At 45.9% G+C, this 21048-nt stretch overlaps 1 protein-coding gene across 1 annotated transcript; it reads left to right on the top strand.

The window, feature by feature from the left end:
• Nucleotides 1-3964: 3964 nt before the first annotated feature.
• Nucleotides 3965-20615, top strand: STING1 (stimulator of interferon response cGAMP interactor 1). Its single transcript, XM_060254044.1, has 6 exons — nucleotides 3965-4203; nucleotides 5673-5853; nucleotides 7999-8107; nucleotides 10244-10482; nucleotides 15186-15372; nucleotides 20281-20615. The coding sequence occupies exons 1-6, from the start codon at nucleotides 3965-3967 to the stop codon at nucleotides 20475-20477; spliced, it is 1152 nt and encodes a 383-aa protein (XP_060110027.1). The 3' UTR covers nucleotides 20478-20615.
• Nucleotides 20616-21048: the final 433 nt, after the last annotated feature.

The following is a 21048-nucleotide window of genomic DNA, read 5'->3' as shown; positions in this document are numbered from 1 at the left end:
AATAGCAGGTGATCTACAGCTACCTCCTGGAGTTTGGCAACCCTAGAACTAAAGGCACAAACACATATGTGGAAATCAGGAGATGAACCAGAACCAAAATAAAAACCATCCATGCAAAAAAGCCCTGGAAAATCCCCCAAAGTGAATCCAGCAAGTTTTAAAATGTAAGCATTATATCTACCCCACAAAAAGAAGTTTAAAACCACACAAATTCAATCGAAGAATGGATCTCCGTCATTTGGAGGTGTGTTGTAATTCCAGGAGATCTCTAGCTCTGACCTGGAAGATGGTAATCCTGTGGGGCACAGGCCCTGGTCACAGCAATTAGTCAACAGCCAAATGGACCCTCCGTGCTCTAAGCCATGGAGGGAAGGGGAGAGAGTTGCTGACTTCACATCTTGCTTGTGAAATTCCCGAAAAGAAATGATGAGCCACAACATGTTAGTCTACGGCTCCTGGAGCGGATCCAGAAGGCAATTATGTTCTGTGCGTTTTACAGAAGAAGAGGACTTTTACTTTCGGTATCAAAATTTTCATTTGGAAATAGATTGTGCAAACCACACCCTTCCTCATTTCTTTGCACTTAGGCAGATATTTCTCAGCTCAGGCTCCAGAGAGCCAGCTTTCTGTCTCACACACTGCCCTTTTGCAGAGCAGGCAGTGCCCAGCCCAGGCTAACTCTGCCAGAGCTGCACAAGAAAGCAGATTGTAGAGAACAACAGCTGGTTTCTTCTTCTGCAGGCTCAGGTGAGTGTGGAATAGGTCTGTGACCTTCACAAAGGTGGAAGGGTGGGTGTGCAGGGAGACAAAGGCCAGCAAAATTGTTCATGGTTTAATCATTTTCTTCGTTGGGAAAATTTCCCTCAAAAATAAAACTGGCAGTTTCAGAAAGTGCTTTCGAGTATCTGCTAAGGACAGAAGATGACCGGGGGGAGGGGGAGGCTTCCCTCTCAAGGTATTGTTGCCAACCTCCAGGTGGTAAGAGAATCAAGGCTGAGCCTCCATGTGAAGAAAAAAAATATACAAAACCTTATGTAAATTTATCTCATTCAACAACCATCTCACTTAATAAGAACATAAGAGAAGCCATGTTGGATCAGGCCAATGGCCCATCCAGTCCAACATCCAAGTCAGACCTTAAAACGTACATGGAACAAAAATAGTAAGAACAAGAACATCCCAAAGTGTTTCACCCATATAGTTCAAAATAGTGTTGCAGTCACAACAAATTTCACCCTTTCCATAGTTGTGACAGCAACACTATTTTGAACTACATGGGTGAAACACTTCGGGATGTTCCTGTACTTACTATTTTTGTTCTTTTGTTCTTTTATGCCTGGAATAGCCCTTTTTTTGTTGTTATTTTTTGTTTGTTTATGGCCTGCCATTCTCATGAAGATTGCATGCTGCTTATTTTATCGCGTTCTCTCTTTTTTGTTATTTTATACTGGTTTGTTTTACTGCTGGAATTTGCACGTATCTGTTGATTTAAATTGGCATATTTTATTGTTAGCTTTTCTTTTATGAGCTGCTTTGGTCAGATATTGGAGAGCTGGGATACAAATAACAGGAAGGAGGGGAGGAAGGAAGGGAGGAAGGTTGTATTAGGTCAGGAGGAAAACCATCAGAGGTGAGCATAGAACAACGGTCATTGCCTTCTTCTGACAGAGAGGTGGGTGATTTTTGTTCATCTTTCCCTCATACCGCTGGTTTTTACATTGTGCCCAGAACTGTTTCTGGAGGACTCACTAGGATTGCCAACTCTGGGTTGGGAAATTCCTGGAGATTAGGAGGAGTGCCTTGGAAGGGTGGGGTTTGGGGAGGGGCCGCAGCAGAGTATCATGCTGCCACAGAGTCTACCCTCCAAAGCAGCCATTTTCTCCAGGGAAACAGATCTCTGTAGTCTGGAGAACAGTGGAAATTCCAGGCCATGTCCAGGCCACACCTGGAGGTTTGCAAACCTTGGCAGATATTATGAGATTTAGTGAGAGAAGGGATGAAGGGAAGGTTCCGTTTCCTTCTGCTCACACTTCTTTGGATGCAAACAACTCTTAATCCAAAAGGTAAACAGTTTGCTAAGCAGTAGAAAAGAGCCAGAGCCCAGGAGCACCTTAAAGACTAACAAAATTAGTGGCTGCAGGGGAGGAGTTTTTGTGAGTTGCTGCTCGCTTCTCCAGTTTGCTAAGCAAGCAGTCCAATCGTATTGCCCCATTAGGGTCCTGCTGTGACCAAGGCCACCCCCCTTCGGAGGTCAGGCAGCCTTTGAAGCAAGCTCTTCTGTGAGGGACTGATTCTCAGGACCAACCTTTAAACAGGTGCTCAGAATTTATTATGACATGGAATATGCCCGGTATATTTTTACATAGGCTTTTCCATGTTCCCTTTTTTCTTGCTTGTAAGTCCCCGTTTTCCTGCATTCTATTTTAGAGAAATTAAGGTTTACTCAAGGCTTCAGGCTACTAGAACATGCAGTTTTAATAAGATCATCTTGTTGCAGGCAGGAAAAGATCAAGCTGACATACTGAACACAATCCAGAGTTCTTCAATAAGATAAAACAGACAAAAGGTCAGGGTCTTGAATGCCTAAAGAAGGTTCCCCAATTCTCTCCCTTTTGTTTAGTTCAGACCAATTTCACACTAGACCTTTGTCACCAATGTTGGAACTCAGTCCTAAAATGGCTGACTGACTCCATCTTAGTAATAGTAATGTTGTTTCTGCAATGTCATGCTGAGTCATGCTGCATCATGATCCAGCTGTTACCTGTTACTGAGGTAAGGTGGGATGACCTCACCTGTAATTAGGCTTTGTGCTGACTCACAGAGCTGATGCAACCCTGATGATTGGTACGTGTACTTAGGGAAGCTCAGTGAGCCTGCTCAGTCTGCCTGTAAGGATTGTGGGTTCTGTGAGGCCCACTATCTGGGTGGCAGCGAGACACTGCTGGTGTTGGATCCTAGGCTACTGTGCTTGGATCGTGCTGTGTATACTTACTGCTGTATACTGTTATCTACTGAAGTGTGTACTGATTACTGTGTATGACCTTGGCCTGGCAACGACTCTGAATATTGGATACTTTCCTGGTAAATATATATACCATTGAATATATCTGTTTCTCTTGTCTATTAATTCCTGTGTTTTTGCCTGTCCCTCTCCTTCAGCTCTTCTGCTGCGTGCAAAATACTCTAACACCCAAGCTGACATTCTACATGAAAATCATAGAATCATAGAGTTGGTTTCTCTGATTCTAGTTAGAATGTCAGTTTGGGGACAGGGCTAGACCGGGATTAAAGGTCTAGTGTGAAATTGGTCACACTTTTATGTTCCTTTCAAAGTACATCTTGCATTTCTTCTAGAGCGAAAAAGGAAAAATAGTGCCTTCTACAGATATTTCATGGGAGAAAGTGATGGAACAGACCCTTAACTGAGAGAAGGTTACTTGGTGATCTGCAGACCAACTAACAGCTTTAAGGGGGGGGGGGGGTAGGGAGGATAAAACTTACAAAATTTAGAAGCACAATTTAGAAATTATTAGAAAAAAATAAATTCTGTTAACACTAACAAGCAAGGAAAATATGGTCGTGTCATTTCAGTACTCTCCCAGACATAGTCCTGAAAAAATGAGCAGTTACTGTAGCCATCAGCATCCCAAATACAGGAAAGCTGATGTAGGATGCCAAGAGAAATCGGTAAATCAGGACTGGAACTGAAAAAAAGGCAGCAGAATGAAAGGAGGGCGGGGAAAACGGTCCACAGGAGTCCTGCTGGGCATTTACTGCTGCACGGAATTCACAGAACAAAGGCCTGCAGCTAGACTTGGAGGAGATATAACCTGCAGATTTAGATTTTTCTTCAAAGCAGGGTAATCTCTGGGAAGATTCTGTCAAGTGCACACTTGATGGGAGACGCTCAGGAAGTCTGAATAAACAGAGCTCAGAAATGTGTGGGTTTTCTTCTGTGTTGCAGATGTCTCATGAGGAGAATGGATCCCAGCCACACTCCTCTATTCCCAGACGCCGAGGAAACTGGGCTCAGCATGCAAGTTACTTCTTCTTTGCCCTCTGTGCCCTCATCTTGTGCTTCACTGAATACAGTCCCCACCATGTTGCCCAGTGTCTTATAACCCATTTTGTGGCCCTGCAAGTTGGAGTCCTCTCCAAGGGGATCTGCACCTTCACAGAAGAGGTCCACCATGTGTCAGCCAGGTGACCACCCTGCTGCAGCATGAGACAGACTTACAATTAGCATGGTGGGGTGGATGACTGCGTATGCTTAAAGACACCTCAGCTCAACCACTTAGGACAGTGGCTCCCAACCTTTTTGGCATCAGGGACCAGTTTTGTGGAAGACAATTTTTCCATGGACCAGTGTGTGTGTGGGGGGGGGGGGTGCTGGGTTTTCTGCCACCCCAGGCTGACCCTGCTCCATCCCTGCCCCCGTGGGGATCTTTAAATGAGGGGTAGGCAAAGGTTGCTGCTGCACTGCCCCTTCTGCCCACCTGGGACCAGGGTGGATGAAAGAGGTGGTGCTTCGGAGGGGAGGCAGCTTCAGAGCGAGGCTGTGCTGCCTCTTTCATCCGCCTGGTTGCTAACAGGCCACGGAACAGTACTGGTCCAAGGCCCGGAGGTTGGGGACTCCTGACTTAGGAGACAGGATCACCTACTCAGGGTTGGGAAGTTCCTGGAGGTTTAGAGGTAGAGCCTGGGAACAGATGCCAGCCTTTGTGAATGCAACCAAATAAAACAAACCACTCTGTGAAAAATGCTATTACAAAATATAATTCATACAAGAAAAAGAGTGCATTTCAGCAACCTCATAATTTTACATACCGCATGTGCATATTTATGCACATATATACACCATTGTGCAAATAGTCCAAAGCATCATAAGTTCAGAAAAGAGTTCCAACGGACCGCTAGCAGAGTAAAGCCCATTTTGGACCACCAGGTCCTTCCTCCAGGGAGCGTCTTGCAAAACTTGTGGTATATGTGTAGAAAATATTCACAATGTTCAGTTCTTTCACAAATTCATGCACAATCAGAACACTGCTGCCTCCATCTGATCAGCAAATTAATTGCATCAACAAAGATCAGTTCCCCTAGAGAAAATGGCTGCTTTGGAGTTTCCCTACTCGTAGCTGGAACCCAACACCACCCCCCTTCGACAGTGGCTGGGGGGTGAGGGGGAAATCTGGCAACCATAAGCCTGGGAAGAGTGGGATTTGGGAAGGTGAGGGGCCACAGCAGGATATAATGCAAGAGTCCACCCTCCAAAGCAGACTTTTTCTCCAGGGGAACTGGCCTCTGTATTCTGGAAATCAGGTGTAGTTCTAGAAAAACTCCAGGCTAGGGCTGCCATGTTCCCCTGGCCACTGGCAGGTGATGGGGGGGGTGGGGTTGGGGGCGGGTAGGATTGCCAGAGTTGGAAATCTCCTAGAGATTTGGGAATGGAACCTGGAGAGGACGGGGAGCTCAGCAAGGTATAATTCCATAATCTTCCAAAGCATCCATTTTCTCCAGGGGAACTGATCTCTGTAGTCTGGAGATGAGGTGTAATTCCAGGGGATCCCCAGGTCCCACCTGGAGGCTGGCATCCTTACTCCTGGCCCCACCAGGAAGTTGGCACTTAGCAAAGAAGGCCTTGTTCTATCATGCCCTCAATCTCTTTTCTGCAGGTATCATGGGAAATATCTCAGGGCCCTGAACGCTTGCCTGGATTTCCGCAGGCACGGTCTCCTGCTGTTGTTATGTTGGGCTGCCTACTCGTTGCTTCCCAAAGAATCCGGGCTTCCATCGTGCTTGAATCTAAGCCTCATGTGCCTCTGTCACCTTCTGGCTACCATCTTTGGCCTTCAGGTAGGCACTGAGGAGGGGGTCACTGAGCCCTTTCACTCAGAAGCCCACTAAAACTATTTTAACCAGTGAGTTCAGTTACCCATCTCCAGGTGGAGCATGAAGAGCTCCTAGAACTACAGCTGCTCTCCAGACAACAAGTATCATCTCCTCTGAAGAAAATGGCTGCTTTGGAGAGTGGAAGCGAAGGTTGTCAGCTGCCCCCTGGTGGGGGATGGGAGGGTGGGGTTGCCAGTTCCAGGCTGGGAAACTCCTGGAGATTTCAGGATGGAGCTTGGAGAGGACAGGGAACTCAGTGGGGGTCAAGGCCATGGGGTCCACCCTCCAAAGCAGCCATTTTCTCCAGGAGAACCAATCTCTGTAGTCTGGAGATGAGCTATAATTCCAGGGGATCCCCAGGTCCCACCTGGAGGCTGGCATTCCTAGTAAGAACATGTTGGATCAGGCCAATGGCCCATCCAGTCCAACACTCTGTGCCACATAAGAACATAAGAGAAGCCATGTTGGATCAGGCCAGTGGCCCATCCAGTCCAACACTCTGTATCACACAGTGGCCAAAAATTTATATACACACACACACATACACACACACTGTGGCTAATAGCCACTGATGGACCTTTGCTCCATATTTTTATCTAACCCCCTCTTGAAGCTGGCTATGCTTGTAGCCACCACCACCTCCTGTGGCAGTGAATTCCACATGTGGATGCTATGCCATTATACTCTGCTAAGGTCTCCTCCCTTCTGCAAGCCCTGGTCTCCCTGGGCTGTACATTTAACTGTCTGTAGTTTATTTGATGCACTCTGTTTGTTTGTGTATTTATTTGTGCCCTGCCTTTCTCCCCAATGAGGATCTAAAGCAGCTTACATAATCTTCTCCATGTTATCCTCAGAACAACAACCCTGTGAGGTAGGTTGGATGAAGAGCATGTGTCCGGCCCCAGGTCACGCTTCCATAGCAGAGTGGAGATTCCGATCCGAGTCTCCCAGGTTCTAATCTGACACTCTAACCACACTGCCTCTCACTAGAAGGTCAGACTTTATTAATTCAAACAAGAAGTTTGACCTGTAGAATGGAAGGGAAGTTTGAGCTGTAGGGTGGAAGGAAAGTTGACAAAGCATTAGAGACTGGAGTGCCACCTTAGCTGCTTGTTTGCTTGAGCTTAGATTGTGCCTCAGTTTAGACTGAATAAAATACCTTGCAACTCTACAAAAAGCAATTGTAAAGATGCCTTTTACATGTTCTCCTGACCCACAGTTCTTTGGTCCTCCCAGTATTTCTTAGCCAACACACCTAGGACCATCTTTTCCCCGTGGTCAGGATGGACTTTTTTTTACTTCCCTGCCTTTGATAAACACAAAATGGAGGTGCTGGTGAGGGTCTCACCTGGGACAGGTATGATTTGATGACAAAAAAAAAGATGCCAATTACATCATTCAAAAAACCACATTCCTCCTTCTCGTTAATAGTGACAGAGTGCTTTACTTCATTCCTAAATACAGATTTCCACACAATTTCTGCCATATAATCTCTGTGTTTCTAACACCAATTAATTGACCTGCATTTTCCAAATCCATCTCCTACTTCTGGTGCTCTGAAATGCCATCAGTATTAAAAGAGAAAGCCCTAGGCAGTAGAAGGGTTGGCTATACATTTTTCAGACAGAATCCACCTCATATTTATTTGGTCTTATCAGATGATTTAATAAAATGCCTTGTTTGGAAATGCTGCAACGGGAAGGGCTCCTCCATCACAGATCCTCCTCACATTAAGGATATAAGAAGCCATGTTGGGTCAGGCCACTTCACACTCTGTGTCACACAGTGGCCAAAGCCCAGGTGCCATCAGGAGGTCCATCAGTGGGGCTAGAACTCCAGAAGCCGTCCCACAGTTGCCCCCCAAGCACCAAGAATACAGAGCATCACCGCCTCACACAGTGTTCCATCTATGCCTTGTATCTAAGAGCCACTCATGGGCCTCTGATCTATTATGTTTATTATATCTTTATGAATCCCTATATCATTCATACCAACTGTTTTCCTTGTAAGTGGTTACAAGGTAAATTTTCAGTTTAAATGAAAACAGGATGAAAACTGCTGTTTTCTGGGGAAAATATCTGACGAGATCTTGATGCCTGTCATCTGCAGAATCCCTCAGCCGCTGAGCTTTCAGAAATATGCGAAAGAAACAACCTCAACGTAGCATACGGACTCGCCTGGTCTTATTATATCGGCTATTTAAAAATCATTTTGCCTCGTAAGTAAACAGTATCAGTGTTCTGCTCTGTGACACAGGAATATAAAATGGATTAATATCCTCCAGAATTAATGAGACTTGTTTCCTATGTCAACACATGTTTAGTCCCTTAAAAATAATCAGTTTTAAGAAAACATGCAAATTTGGAAGGGGAGGGGTCAGCGCTAAATTCAAGTGTTCTCTCTTAGTGAAGACAATTAAGTGCAAATTATAGATAATCTTTAATTTGAGGGAAGTTTGAAAATCAGTGCAATAGATGCAGATTGCAAACGAGTAATGTATATGCAAAATAGGCACTTCGTCTAAATTTACTGTACTTTTTTGTATTGGGGGAAAATTTTAAAAGTTGAAGGTGCGTTTAGTGGCAAGACGAGAGGTATGAGTAAATGTGGGGTAATATTGCATGATGCTGAGAAACCAACACACAGTGGAACCTTTTTGCAGATCAGGCTTTCAGCTGGAGCCAGTGCGCAAATGGGGCTCCTCACATTCAGACTTCTCCACTCCCTGCTGCAGTTCTTCCAAGCATGCATCCCTTTCATTTGTGGAGTTCCACTGCAGACAAGGAGGGACTTTTTCTGGACCGAGGAGTCCTGTGTGTGCACTGCATCTGCAAGATCACCGGATTAGGATAGTGAATTAGAAATGTCAATAAGCCCTCAGCACTGAGGCAACCTGAGGGGATTCCACTTCTGGGGTGACAGGGCTGGCATCAGCATGCCCTGAGGTGGGGCCCACGGCTGCCAGCCTCCAGCTGCTCAACATCCCTGCAGCCCACCTGTTTGTGGTAAGCCCTCCCAGATGCATATGTTGTCCAGCATAGTCAAAGAAGGAGGAGTATGCTGGCAGGTAGACAGGAAGGTGTGAAGAGGGAAGAAGAAGAAGAAGATATTGGATTTATGCCCTCCACTCCGAAGAGTCTCAGAGCGGCTCACAATCTCCTTTCCCTTCCTCCCCCACAACAGACACCCTGTGAGGTGGATGAAGATATTGGATTTATATCCCGCCCTCCACTCCGAAGAGTCTCAGAGGGGCTCACAATCTCCTTTCCCTTCCTCCCCCACAACAGACACCCTGTGAGGTGGATGAAGATGTTGGATTTATATCCTGCCCTCCACTCCAAAGAGTCTCAGAGCGGCTCACAATCTCCTTTCCCTTCCTCCCCCACAACAGACACCCTGTGAGGTGGATGAAGATGTTGGATTTATATCCCGCCCTCCACTCCGAAGAGTCTCAGAGCGGCTCACAATCTCCTTTCCCTTCCTCCCCCACAACAGACACCCTGTGAGGTGGATGAAGATATTGGATTTATATCCCGCCCTCCACTCCGAAGAGTCTCAGAGCGGCTCACAATCTCCTTTCCCTTCTTCCCCCACAACAGACACCCTGTGAGGTGGATGAAGATATTGGATTTATATCCCGCCCTCCACTCCGAAGAGTCTCAGAGCGGCTCACAATCTCCTTTCCCTTCCTCCCCCACAACAGACACCCTGTGAGGTGGATGAAGATATTGGATTTATATCCCGCCCTCCACTCCGAAGAGTCTCAGAGCGGCTCACAATCTCCTTTACCTTCCTCCCCCACAACAGACACCCTGTGAGGTGGGTGGGGCTGAGAGGGCTCTCCCAGCAGCTGCCCTTTCAAGGACAACCTCTGCCAGAGCTATGGCTGACCCAAGGCCATTTCAGCAGGTGCAAGTGGAGGAGTGGGGGAATCAAACCCGGTTCTCCCAGATAAGAGTCCACACACTTAACCACTACACCAAACCAGCTCGCCCAGATAAGAGTCCACACACTTAACCACTACACCAAACCGGGTGAAGGGGCCCCCAGGCACTCTCTGCCCAGAACCCACTGAAACCTGGAACCAGCCCTGGTCTAGGGCTTGATGGAAGCCACCTACAGAACAGTACAGAGACAATCCCTCTCTCCTCAGGAGAAAAGCAGGATACTGAAGCCTGGGATTCAGTCAGCCCTTGACACATTCTGCCTTCCTGGTATCAAAATTAACAAATGACATCCTTGGTTGTAGAGAAATGTCCAAAAATAGCAATAGAAACTGGAAAGTTTATTGTAATGCTGTTGACTTCATCCTGGGTTTTTTTTCCCCTCCTCCATTCATTTTTTTGGCACAAAGACTTCAAAAATTCAATTACTGTTTTCAACGAATGTAACAATTTTTTGCTGAAATGCAAGAAGACTTGGAAACTACACATCCTGATACCCCTGAACTGTGAGATGTATGAGAACCTTGGGAAGGCTGACAGTCGTATTCAGTTCATAAACAACCTCCCAGAAGTGACTATGGATCAAGCGGGCATCAAGAGGAGAAGCTATAAAAACAGTGTCTATGGAGTCTTGGATGAGAACCAAAAGGTAAGTCCCACAGCATCCTCCTCCTGTGATCTATCAAGCCCCATTCCTTCTCTTCCTTGGACAATATTATTCATGCCATGCCTTGTGTGAAAATAAAAATATTTCTCAGGATTCTGTGCCAGACGGCAAAGTTTGGAACAAAAAAATGCAGTTTTTCTTGAGGATAACAGAAAACATTGCTTAAATCTGCAGGAGTAGGGACTAGGGGAAAGGAGTAGTACCGTAATTGCAGTATGGCAGTGAAATAAGATGAATGAGAAAGCTGAAAATACTTTTCAAAAATATTTGTTTGTTCAGCCATTCATGTTCTACTCCATCTCAAAAGTGCTGAGCTGGACTATATGGCCAGTTGTCATGACTGCATTTTGCCAGAGCAGAGGTTAGACTAGATAAGTAGCCATTTCTGGCTGTTGACATCAGTGAACAGGTGTCAGTCACACAACTATAATAATAATAATACTTTTTATTTATATCCTGCCCTCCCTGCCGAAGCAGGCTCAGGACAACTATGAGGCAAGCCCATTCCTCTTATAACAGAGCTTGCACTTTCTTGCTTCTCCTTCCCAACACTGTAATCCTGCGCAGCAGGTAATTTATAGAGTTACAAATAACAGAGGGACGAGGACATCCCTTTTGGCTTCAAAACTGACTCTTAGCAGAGCTGCAGCTCTTAGAGTTGACTCTTGCCCATTTTCTGGCAGCCATGGCCTTACTGTTCAGAGCTGGCTGAAGGATATCACCTAAGGACATTGCTCCTTTGGGGGAGGTATAATCTGTCACTAGGATACGATAAAGGGATGTCCTCCTCACCCAGGTCTAGCATTACCTTTAAGGAGACAGGCAAATCACTTTTACATCTCTCACCAAGTCTTGGGCATTACTTAGGACCAAATCCAGGATTGCCCCACCCCTGGTAGGTTCTGTGACCATCTGCTCCATTGCACAGTCATTGAGAGCATCTAGAAACTCAATCTCTTTCTCTCGACCTGAACATATATTGACCCAATCAATCTGCGAGTAGTTAAAATCACCTATTACAACACAGTTTTTACATTTAGCCACTATCTTTAATCCTTCCATCATATTATAATCATCCTCTATCATTTGATTTGGTGGGCGATAACAAACTCCCATAGTTAAATTTCCTTTGGGGCCCTCTATTTCAACCCAAAGCATTTCTAGAAGGGAATCTAATTCTTTGGCCTCAATCTTACCAGTCTGTATACCCTCTCTGACATACAGAACCACTCCACCTCCAACCCTTCCCTCCCTATCCTTCTGATATAACTTATATCCAGGAATCACCATGTCCCACTGATTCTCCTCATTCCACCAAGTTTCCGAAATTCCCACAATGTCTATGTTTTCCCCCAACACTAAACATTCCAACTCACCAATTTTACTTCGAACACATCTAGCATTTGTATACAAACATCTATAATTTCCCAGGCAAGTTAGACCCGCAACCTTCCTCCTGCTGCCTCGAGACTTTGGCAGACACTCCATACTTTTTGTCACCATCTCAGTGGACAACTCTGATCCATTACCCGGTAGAAAAGTAACAGCTAACCCTTCATCTCTTTGAGATGAGTCCTCCCGAACCAGAGACATTTCATCTCCTGTCGGCTTTCCCCCAAGATTTAGTTTAAAAACTGCTCTGCCACCTTTTTGATTTTAAGCGCCAGCAGCTTCGTTCCATCTGGGGACAAGTGGAGACCGTCTCTTTTGTACAGCTCCCGCTTGTTCCAGAAAGCATCCCAGTGCCTAACAAACTTAAACCCTTCCTCCTACACCATCGTCTCATCCACACATTGAGACTTCTAATATGTGCCTGTTTCTCCAGCCCTGCACGTGGAACAGGTAGCACGTCTGAGAAGGTCAAAATAGAGGGCCCAAAAGGAAATTTAACTATGGGAGTTTGTTATCGCCCACCAAATCAAATGATAGAGGATGATTATAATATGATGGAAGGATTAAAGATAGCGGCTAAATGTAAAAACTGAGTCGTAATAGGTGATTTTAACTACTCGCAGATTGATTGGGTCAATATGTGTTCAGGTCGAGAGAAAGAGATTGAGTTTCTAGATGCTCTCAATGACTGTGCTATGGAGCAGATGGTCACAGAACTTACCAGGGTGGGGCAATCCTGGATTTGGTCCTAAGTAATGCCCAAGACTTGGTGAGAGATGTAAAAGTGATTGCACCGCTTGGGAGCAGTGACCATAACATTATTGAATTCACCATTTGTATAAATAGGAAGTTGCCCCAAAAGACCAGAACATCCACATTTAACTTTAAAAAGGGTAAATTCTCTGAGATGAGGAGGCATGTTAAGAGGAAACTGAAAGGAAAGGTAAATACAGTCAAAACCCTTGGGGAAGCTTGGAGTCTATTTAAAACTACAATCCTAGAAGCTCAGATAAAATATATACCACAAGTTAGGAAAGGCACAAACAGGTATAAGAAAAAGCCTGCATGGTTAACAAACAAAGTAATGGAAGCTGTAAAAGGTAAGAAGGACTCCTTTAACCGGTGGAAAGCTAGTCAAGTGAGATTAATAAAAGGGAACACAGGCTGTGGCAAATCAAATGCAAGACTGTGATCAGGCAGGCAAAAAGGGATTATGAGGAGCATATTGCAAAAAACATAAAAACCAACAATAAAAATTTCTTCAAATATATTAGAAGCAGGAAACCAGCCAGGGAGGCAGTAGGGCCCTTGGATGACTAAGGAGTCAAAGGATTACTGAAGGAGGATAGGGACATGGCTGAGAAGCTGAATGCATTTTTTGCCTCCATCTTCACTGTGGAAGATGAGAAGTGTTTGCCCGCTCCAGAACCACTAATTTTGGAAGGGGTGTTGAAAGACATGAGTCAAATTGAGGTGACAAGAGAGGAGGTCCTACAACTGATTGACAAATTAAAAACTAATAAGTCACCAGGTCCAGATGCCATACATCTAAGAGTTCTGAAAACTCAAAGTTGAACTTGTGGATCTCTTGACAAAAATCTGTAATCTTTCATTGAAATCTGCCTCCATTCCTGAGGACTGGAAGGCAGCAAATGTCACCCCCATCTTTAAAAAGGGAAATTACAGGCCCGTCACTCTGACTTCAATACCGGGAAAGTTGGTAGAAACCATTATCAAGGACAGAATGAGTAGGCACATTGATGAACACAAGTTATTGAGGAATACTCAGCATGGGTTCTGTAAGGGAAGATCTTGCCTCACTAACCTGTTACATTTCTTTGAGGGGGTGAACAAACATGTGGACAAAGGGGACCCGATAGATGTTGTTTACCTTGACTTCCAGAAAGCTTTTGATAAAGTTCCTCATCAAAGGCTCCTTAGAAAGCTTGAGAGTCATGGAGTAAAAGGACAGGTCCTCTTGTGGATCAAAAACTGGCTGAGTAATAGGAAGCAGAGAGTGAGTATAAATGGGCAGCCTTCGCAGTGGAGGATGGTAAGCAGTGGGGTGCCGCAGGGCTCGGTACTGGGTCCCATGCTCTTTAACTTGTTCATAAATGATTTAGAGTTGGGAGTGAGCATTGAAGTGGCCAAGTTTGCGGATGACACTAAATTGTTCAGGGTGGTGAGAACCAGAGAGGATTGTGAAGAACTCCAAAGGGATCTGTTGAGGCTGGGTGAGTGGGCGTCAACGTGGCAGATGTGGTTCAATGTGGCCAAGTGCAAAGTAATGCACGTTGGGGCCAAGAATCCCAGCTACAAATACAAGTTGATGGGGTGTGAACTGGCAGAGACTGACCAAGAGAGAGATCTTGGGGTCGTGGTAGATAACTCACTGAAAATGTCAAGACAGTGTGCGTTTGCAATAAAAAAGGCCAACGCCATGCTGGGAATTATTAGGAAGGGAATTGAAAACAAATCAGCCAGTATCGTAATGCCCCTGTATAAATCGATGGTGCGGTCTCATTTGGAGTACTGGATATTATAGCATTGGAGAAAGTCCAGAAAAGGGCAACTAGAATGATTAAAGGGCTGGAACACTTTCCCTATGAAGAAAGGTTGAAATGCTTGGGGCTCTTTAGCTTGGAGAAACGTCGACTGCGGGGTGACATGATAGAGGTTTACAAGATAATGCATGGGATGGAGAAAATAGAGAAAAAAGTACTTTTCTCCCTTTCTCACAATACAAGAACTCGTGGGCATTTGATGAAATTGCTGAGCAGACAGGTTAAAACGGATAAAAGGAAGTACTTCTTCACCCAAAGGGTGATTAACATGTGGAATTCACTGCCACAGGAGGTGGTGGCGGCCACAAGCATAGCCACCTTCAAGAGGGGGTTAGATAAAAATATGGAGCACAGGTCCATCAGTGGCTATTAGCTATAGTATATATATGTGTGTGTGTGTGTGTGTATGTACACACACACATATATTGGCCATTGTGTGACACAGAATGTTGGACTGGATGGGCCATTGACCTGATCCAACATGGCTTCTCTTATGTTCTTATGACTTGCTTGAATAAATGAATGACAGTTGGGAGTGGATTTCCAAAAGCATCCAGGTTGATCTCAGGAACCAGTTAACTGAATTGCACATCTGGACTATTTCACCTCCTTCATGGGTTCTTGGGTTTTCTTACCAGTTACACAATCCCAGGATACTGTCCAGAGAAGCAAAGCAGGCAGCAATTCCTCAGGCAGCTTTTTCCTTTTCCCCTTTCACCATTCTTCTAGATGCACTGCTGTGTGGTAGAGTATGCCACCCCTCTGCAGTCCCTCTATGCCATGTCTCAAGATGACAGCGCTGCTTTCAGCCGGCAGACCCGTCTGGAACAAGCCAAGCTCTTCTGCAGGACACTGGAGGAAATCCTAGAGAAATCCAAAGAGTGCTCTGGCTGCTACCAGCTCATTGTATATGATGGTAAGAAGAGAGCCAATAGACCATTTGTGAGTGGTCCAAGTGGGGAAGGCAGTGGGATTGTGTTTGCTCTCCCATGGTGTGATGGTTTCCTTTTGTGGGATCCAGGAATGGGTTCTCTTCTTAAGGTAGCATTCAGCAGAGACAGGTCAGCTTGCGATTACTTCTTTTTATTTAGAACAGAATACTGGCACACATCTTTGGGGCAAGTCTTGCAAAGCAATGCACACTTCTGTTCAGCCTTTACAATTTTAGCAATCCAACCAGGCATGAGGGGAGATCAAGCTGCGTGCAGTCCTCTCAACAAGCATGAGTGCTGTTTTGTGCAGCAAATAGTGTTTCCTAGTTTCAGTATGTTCAGTTAGGAACCCAGCCTTTTGAGGATACACATCAGCACATACTGAATATTGGAAATACGCATGCTGCCCTGTTCACACGAAATGGCAGCTGGGCATATTGGGAGGATTGTGAGTAACCTGCTTTCCCATTAAGCAAGGTCAGAGTGCCAGAATTCTAAAGAGTGAACAGGGCTCTTGTTTAGTACCAAACTATCTGAAAGAACTCCCCCTAAGGGTTCTAAGCAGGCTTAGTATAGCCAGGGCCCCCCAGTGTAGTGCCCATGGGTACCACAGCAATCATCAACAGCTTTCCAGGTGCCCACCAAGTGCTTTCCGAAAGTTTGAAACGCTTGGGACTCTTTAGCTTGGAGAAACGTCGACTGCGGGGTGACATGATAGAGGTTTACAAGATAATGCATGGAATGGAGAAAGTAGAGAAAGAAGTACTTTTCTCCCTTTCTCACAATACAAGAACTCGTGGGCATTCGATGAAATTGCTGAGCAGACAGGTTAAAACGGATAAAAGGAAGTACTTCTTCACCCAAGGGGTGATTAACATGTGGAATTCACTGCCACAGGAGGTGGTGGCGGCCACAAGCATAGCCACCTTCAAGAGGGGTTTAGATAAAAATATGGAGCAGAGGTCCATCAGTGGCTATTAGCCACAGTGTGAGTGTATATATAAAAATTTTTGCCACTGTGTGACACAGAGTGTTGGACTGGATGGGCCGTTGGCCTGATCCAACATGGCTTCTCTTATGTTCTTCTGTGACACAGAGTGTTGGACTGGATGGGCCATTGGCCTGATCCAACACGGCTTCTCTTATGTTCTTATGTGACACAGTGTGTTGGACTGGATGGGCCGTTGGCCTGATCCAACACGCTTCTCTTATGTTCTTATGTGACACAGTGTGTTGGACTGGATGGGCCGTTGGCCTGATCCAACATGGCTTCTCTTATGTTCTTATGGACAATGCTAAGTAAGGCTTTTGCCCATCAGGGCTTCTGGCTGGCTGTGCAGATAAAAAGGCATCCTTTTAAAACAGCGCTTCTGCCTGAAATGTTGAAGAGTTACTACTAGAATTATATATAAGCACGTTCTATGACATTTTGTAGTTGGCTTTGCTTCCAGTGGCAGCCGTTTTGTGGCTGTGCCCATCACCCCATGTCAGAATTCCAAAGGTGCCCACAGTCTCAGAAAGGCCAGAGACCCAGGTATGGCCAAATCTTGTCAGACCTTAGAAACTAAGCAGAGTCAGTACTTGGATGGAAGACCAGCAAGGAAGGCCCTGCAGGGGAAGGCAATGGGAAACCACCTCTGCTTCTCACTGGCCTTGAAAACCCTTTGCTTGGTTAATGATAAGATGGTTGCAACTCGAGGGAACTTTTGCTTATGTACATAACAGTTCTAAACCACCCATTTTAAATAGTGGAGGAGGAACCGGACTGTTCCCCTGCAGACCAGCAAAGAACCAACACATAAGCAATCATTCAGCATCATGCTCTGCTGCTCCACTCTGGCCCCAGGATGAGGGGATGACAACTTCTTTGTGTACATTTTCCAGCGCAGAAATGACTACCCAAGGGCCCGCAGACCTTGACAAGCATAAGTTTTGTTTTCTGAATTTCCTTTCTTTTTTTAAAGAAAAGTTATCAGATAACTTATTGGTAACGCTGAAGCAGAGACCATGACTAATTCCAACTATACATTTTTGTTTCCTAATTTTGTGGAAGAAAACAAAGCCCTTATGGGCAGATGTCAGCCTTATGCTGGCTACTGCAAGTGCCCTGAACTTAAGCAACATGAGACTAAATCCAGTCCACTGTCTGCACGTGTGGAAGGTAGGGTTGCCAAGTCCAATTCAAGAAATATCTGGGGACTTTGGGGGTGGAGCCAGGAGACTTTGGGGGTGGGGCCAGGAGACATCAGGGCGGAGCCAGGAACAAGGGTGTGACAAGCATAATTGAACTCCAAGGGAGTTCTGGCCATCACATTTAAAGGAACCGCACACCTTTTTAAATGTCTTCCTTCCATAGGAAATAATGAAGGATAGGGGCACCTTCTTTTGGGGCTCATAGAATGGGACCCCCTGGTCCAATAGTTTTGAAACTTGGGAGATACTTTGGGGAGAGTCACTAGATACTATACTGAAAATTTGGTGCCTCTACCTCAAAAAACAGCTCCCCCAGAGCCCCCAAAACCTCCAGATCAATTCCCCATTATACCCTATGAGAATCAATCTCCACATAGAGAATAATGCTCAGCAGACGTGAGAGGATACAAGGACTACAAGTCCCAGCATGCACCTCGCGAAGGGAGGCCAGATTGGAGCAAATAGCAGGCCAGCGGTGGGCGGGTCTTTGTAACTCGGAGGAAGGGAGAATCCTGAAGCCAGGCAAGGAAAGAGACACAACGCCGTTCCACACACCCCACCCCCGCTATCAGATTTTTAGGGAGCGGGGGATTAGGCTGCTAACCCAGGGGTCCCCCTGCAGGGCGGGGGGGTTTGGAAGCCTAGTGGAAGGCCAAGAGGTATCCAGGCATTCAGATAAGACCCATAGCTTGGCCTGAGACAAAGGCTAGGGAACAGACCTAGTATAGTAGGGTTACTAACCTCCAGATAGGTAGGGTTGCCTCAGCCTACTTCAGGTTGGGAAATACTTGGGGATTTTGGGGGTGGTGCTTGAGGAGAGATAATACAATGGGATCCACCTTCCATAGCAGCCCTCTCCAGGTGAACTGATCTCTGTTGCCTGGAGATTAGTCATAATCCCAGGCAGGGCCGGTCCTCCCACTAGGCAAAGTAGGTGATTGCCTAGGGTGTGGCCTTCTGGTGGTGCCAAATTGGGCAACCCCCCATGTGACTCGGTGATGTCATCATTGCGGGGAGAGGGGTCACCAGAAGTTAGCCCTACCTAGGGTGCCGGACAGACTAGGGCCAACCCTGATCCCAGGAGATCTTCAGTCACCACCTGGAAGTGGTTGGGCCTGATGTTCTCCTGGCAGTATAACTCCAGACTACAGAGATCAGTTCCCCTGGAGGAAATGGCAGCTTCAGATTCCACCTATATAGCATCCAGAACCTGACTGCATGCAAAAAGTAAGTGGGTAAAGTGGGATTGCTCTATTTTCTACTGCTTCTTTCTTTCTACAGTTGCCTTAAGTGTGTTAGGACGGGAGAATTATGACAAGAAAAGATCAGCAGAGAATAATGAGAATCTGCTTCCCTAAGGGGGCTCCTTCTCTTTTTGTTTCTTTACAGTTGCCAGCCTTCAATTGGAGCCTGGAGTTCTCTTGGAATCAGGACATTTTTTGTAGCAGGAAGTCCTTTGCATATTAGGCCACACACCCCTGATGTAGCCAATCCCCCCAAGAGCTTACAAGAAGAAGATATTGGATTTATATCCCGCCCTATACTCTGAATCTCAGTCTCAGAGTGGTCACAATCTCCTTTACCTTCCCGCAAACACACAACAGACAGCCTGTGAGGTAAGTGGGGGTGAGAGAGCTCTCCCAGAAGCTGCCCTTTCAAGGACAGCTATGACTATGAGAGCTATGACTAACCCAAGGCCATTCTATCAGCTACAAGTGGAGAAGTGGGGAATCAAACCTGGTTCTCCCAGATAAGAGTCCATGCACGTAACCATCACTACACCAAACTGGCTCTCTTTACAGGGCTTACTGTAAACTCCAAGAGGATTGGCTATATCAGGGGTGTATGGCCTAATATGCAAATGAGTTCCTGCTACAAAAAAAAAGCCTTGCTTGGAATTACAACCAATCGTCAGAGTACAGATATCATTCCCACTGGATAAAATGGCCACTCTGGATGGTGGACTCTCTATGGCAGGGGTCATCAACCTCTGGGCCGCGGACCAGTACCAGTCTGTGGCCTCTTAGCAGCCGGGTCGTGAGCTGTATAATTATTTCATTATATATTACAATGTAATAATAGAAATAAAGCGCACAGTTGTATCATCCTGAGACCATCCCCCCTCCCACCCGTCTGTGGAAAAACTGTCTTCCACAAAACTGGTCCCTGGTGCCAAAAAGGTTGGGGACTGCTGCTCTATGGCATTCTACCCCGTTGAGGACCCTCCCCTCCCCAAATCCCACCCTCCTCAGGCTCCACCCTCAAAATCTCCAGGTATTTCCCAACCTGGACCTGGCAACCCTACTGGCGTGCCCTCCCAAGTACTTCTCAGGGCCAGTGGTTTGGGGGGCTGCAGGCAGAAGGGAGAATCGGTAGTGATCCCTCCACACCTGTTGTGCAAAGGATTCCTGCCAATCCTTTCTGGCTGCAGGCCCTTGCAGAGTGTCCTACATCAACTCTTGGGAACAGCTCTTCTGAGGGTTGAGGGAATTGGCCAAAATCGCTTCCTCAAGCACAGTTCTTCAGAATCTGGCCTCTGAATCCAAAGCTTTTGCCACCCTGTGTTTTAACAGGTGGTTTCTTAAGCAGGTAAAAGGCAGGGAGAGAAAGAGACTCTCTCAGTGTGTTGGTCTACCTGAGTGCTCCTCAGCTGTTGACTTCTTCTCAGAATAGGCTAACATTTTCTTTTGTTCTTCCAGACTCTGGAGAAAATGACAAACATTTCTTATCCAAGGAAATCCTTCGGCACCTAGCACAGCAGGATCAGGAGGAATATGCCATGTGTGAAAAGGAGGAAGGGGGCATTCACACACAGAGATGTATGCCTCTTGAAGAAACTGAACTTCTGATTAGCGACTCGGACCAGCCTCTGTCTTTGCGTAGCGACAGCTGCTGAAATAGGGGAGGCATCTTATGCCTTCACTGCCAGACTAGGCCTGGAGACATCCTGGAATTACAGTTTATCTCCAGACTAAAGAGATCAGCTCCCTCAGACAAAATGGCTGCTTTGGAATGTGGACTTTATGAAATTATACCCTCCCCTCTCCATAGTAAGAAACCAGCCTTTAAATGTTTACCATAAAGTGAACGCTTTCAGTCCATTTTCATAGTAGGAAACCAGCATTTAAATGTTTACCATAAAGTTAACTCTTTCAGTTAAATCTGTCCAAGATTGTGACTGAGGGCCTTGTTTACATTTTAAGTTTTAAAAGCTTTGCTGGGAGCTTCCAACAGGAAACTACCAATGGCCTCAACTTTTATCCTGAAGTCTTTCAAAAATAAAGGTTAACAAGCAGGAGGAGAGAGGAAAGATCCCTGAGATGGCTACTTCCTCCTTCCTGTAGCTGCCTCCTGCCACAATAGGAGCAGAGGCGGAGGTAGAGAAGGGGGGAGGGAAGGATGGGAGAACACCTCTAGTGAAGGCAACAATGGGGAAATAATTTTTTTCCCTCTTTTGGGAGGAATGG

This window comes from Heteronotia binoei, chromosome 14 (assembly GCF_032191835.1).
Source record: "Heteronotia binoei isolate CCM8104 ecotype False Entrance Well chromosome 14, APGP_CSIRO_Hbin_v1, whole genome shotgun sequence".
Classification (NCBI taxonomy): Eukaryota; Metazoa; Chordata; class Lepidosauria; order Squamata; family Gekkonidae; genus Heteronotia; species Heteronotia binoei.
Note: the sequence above shows the minus strand (reverse complement) of the source record. Positions and strands in the feature narration are given on the sequence as shown.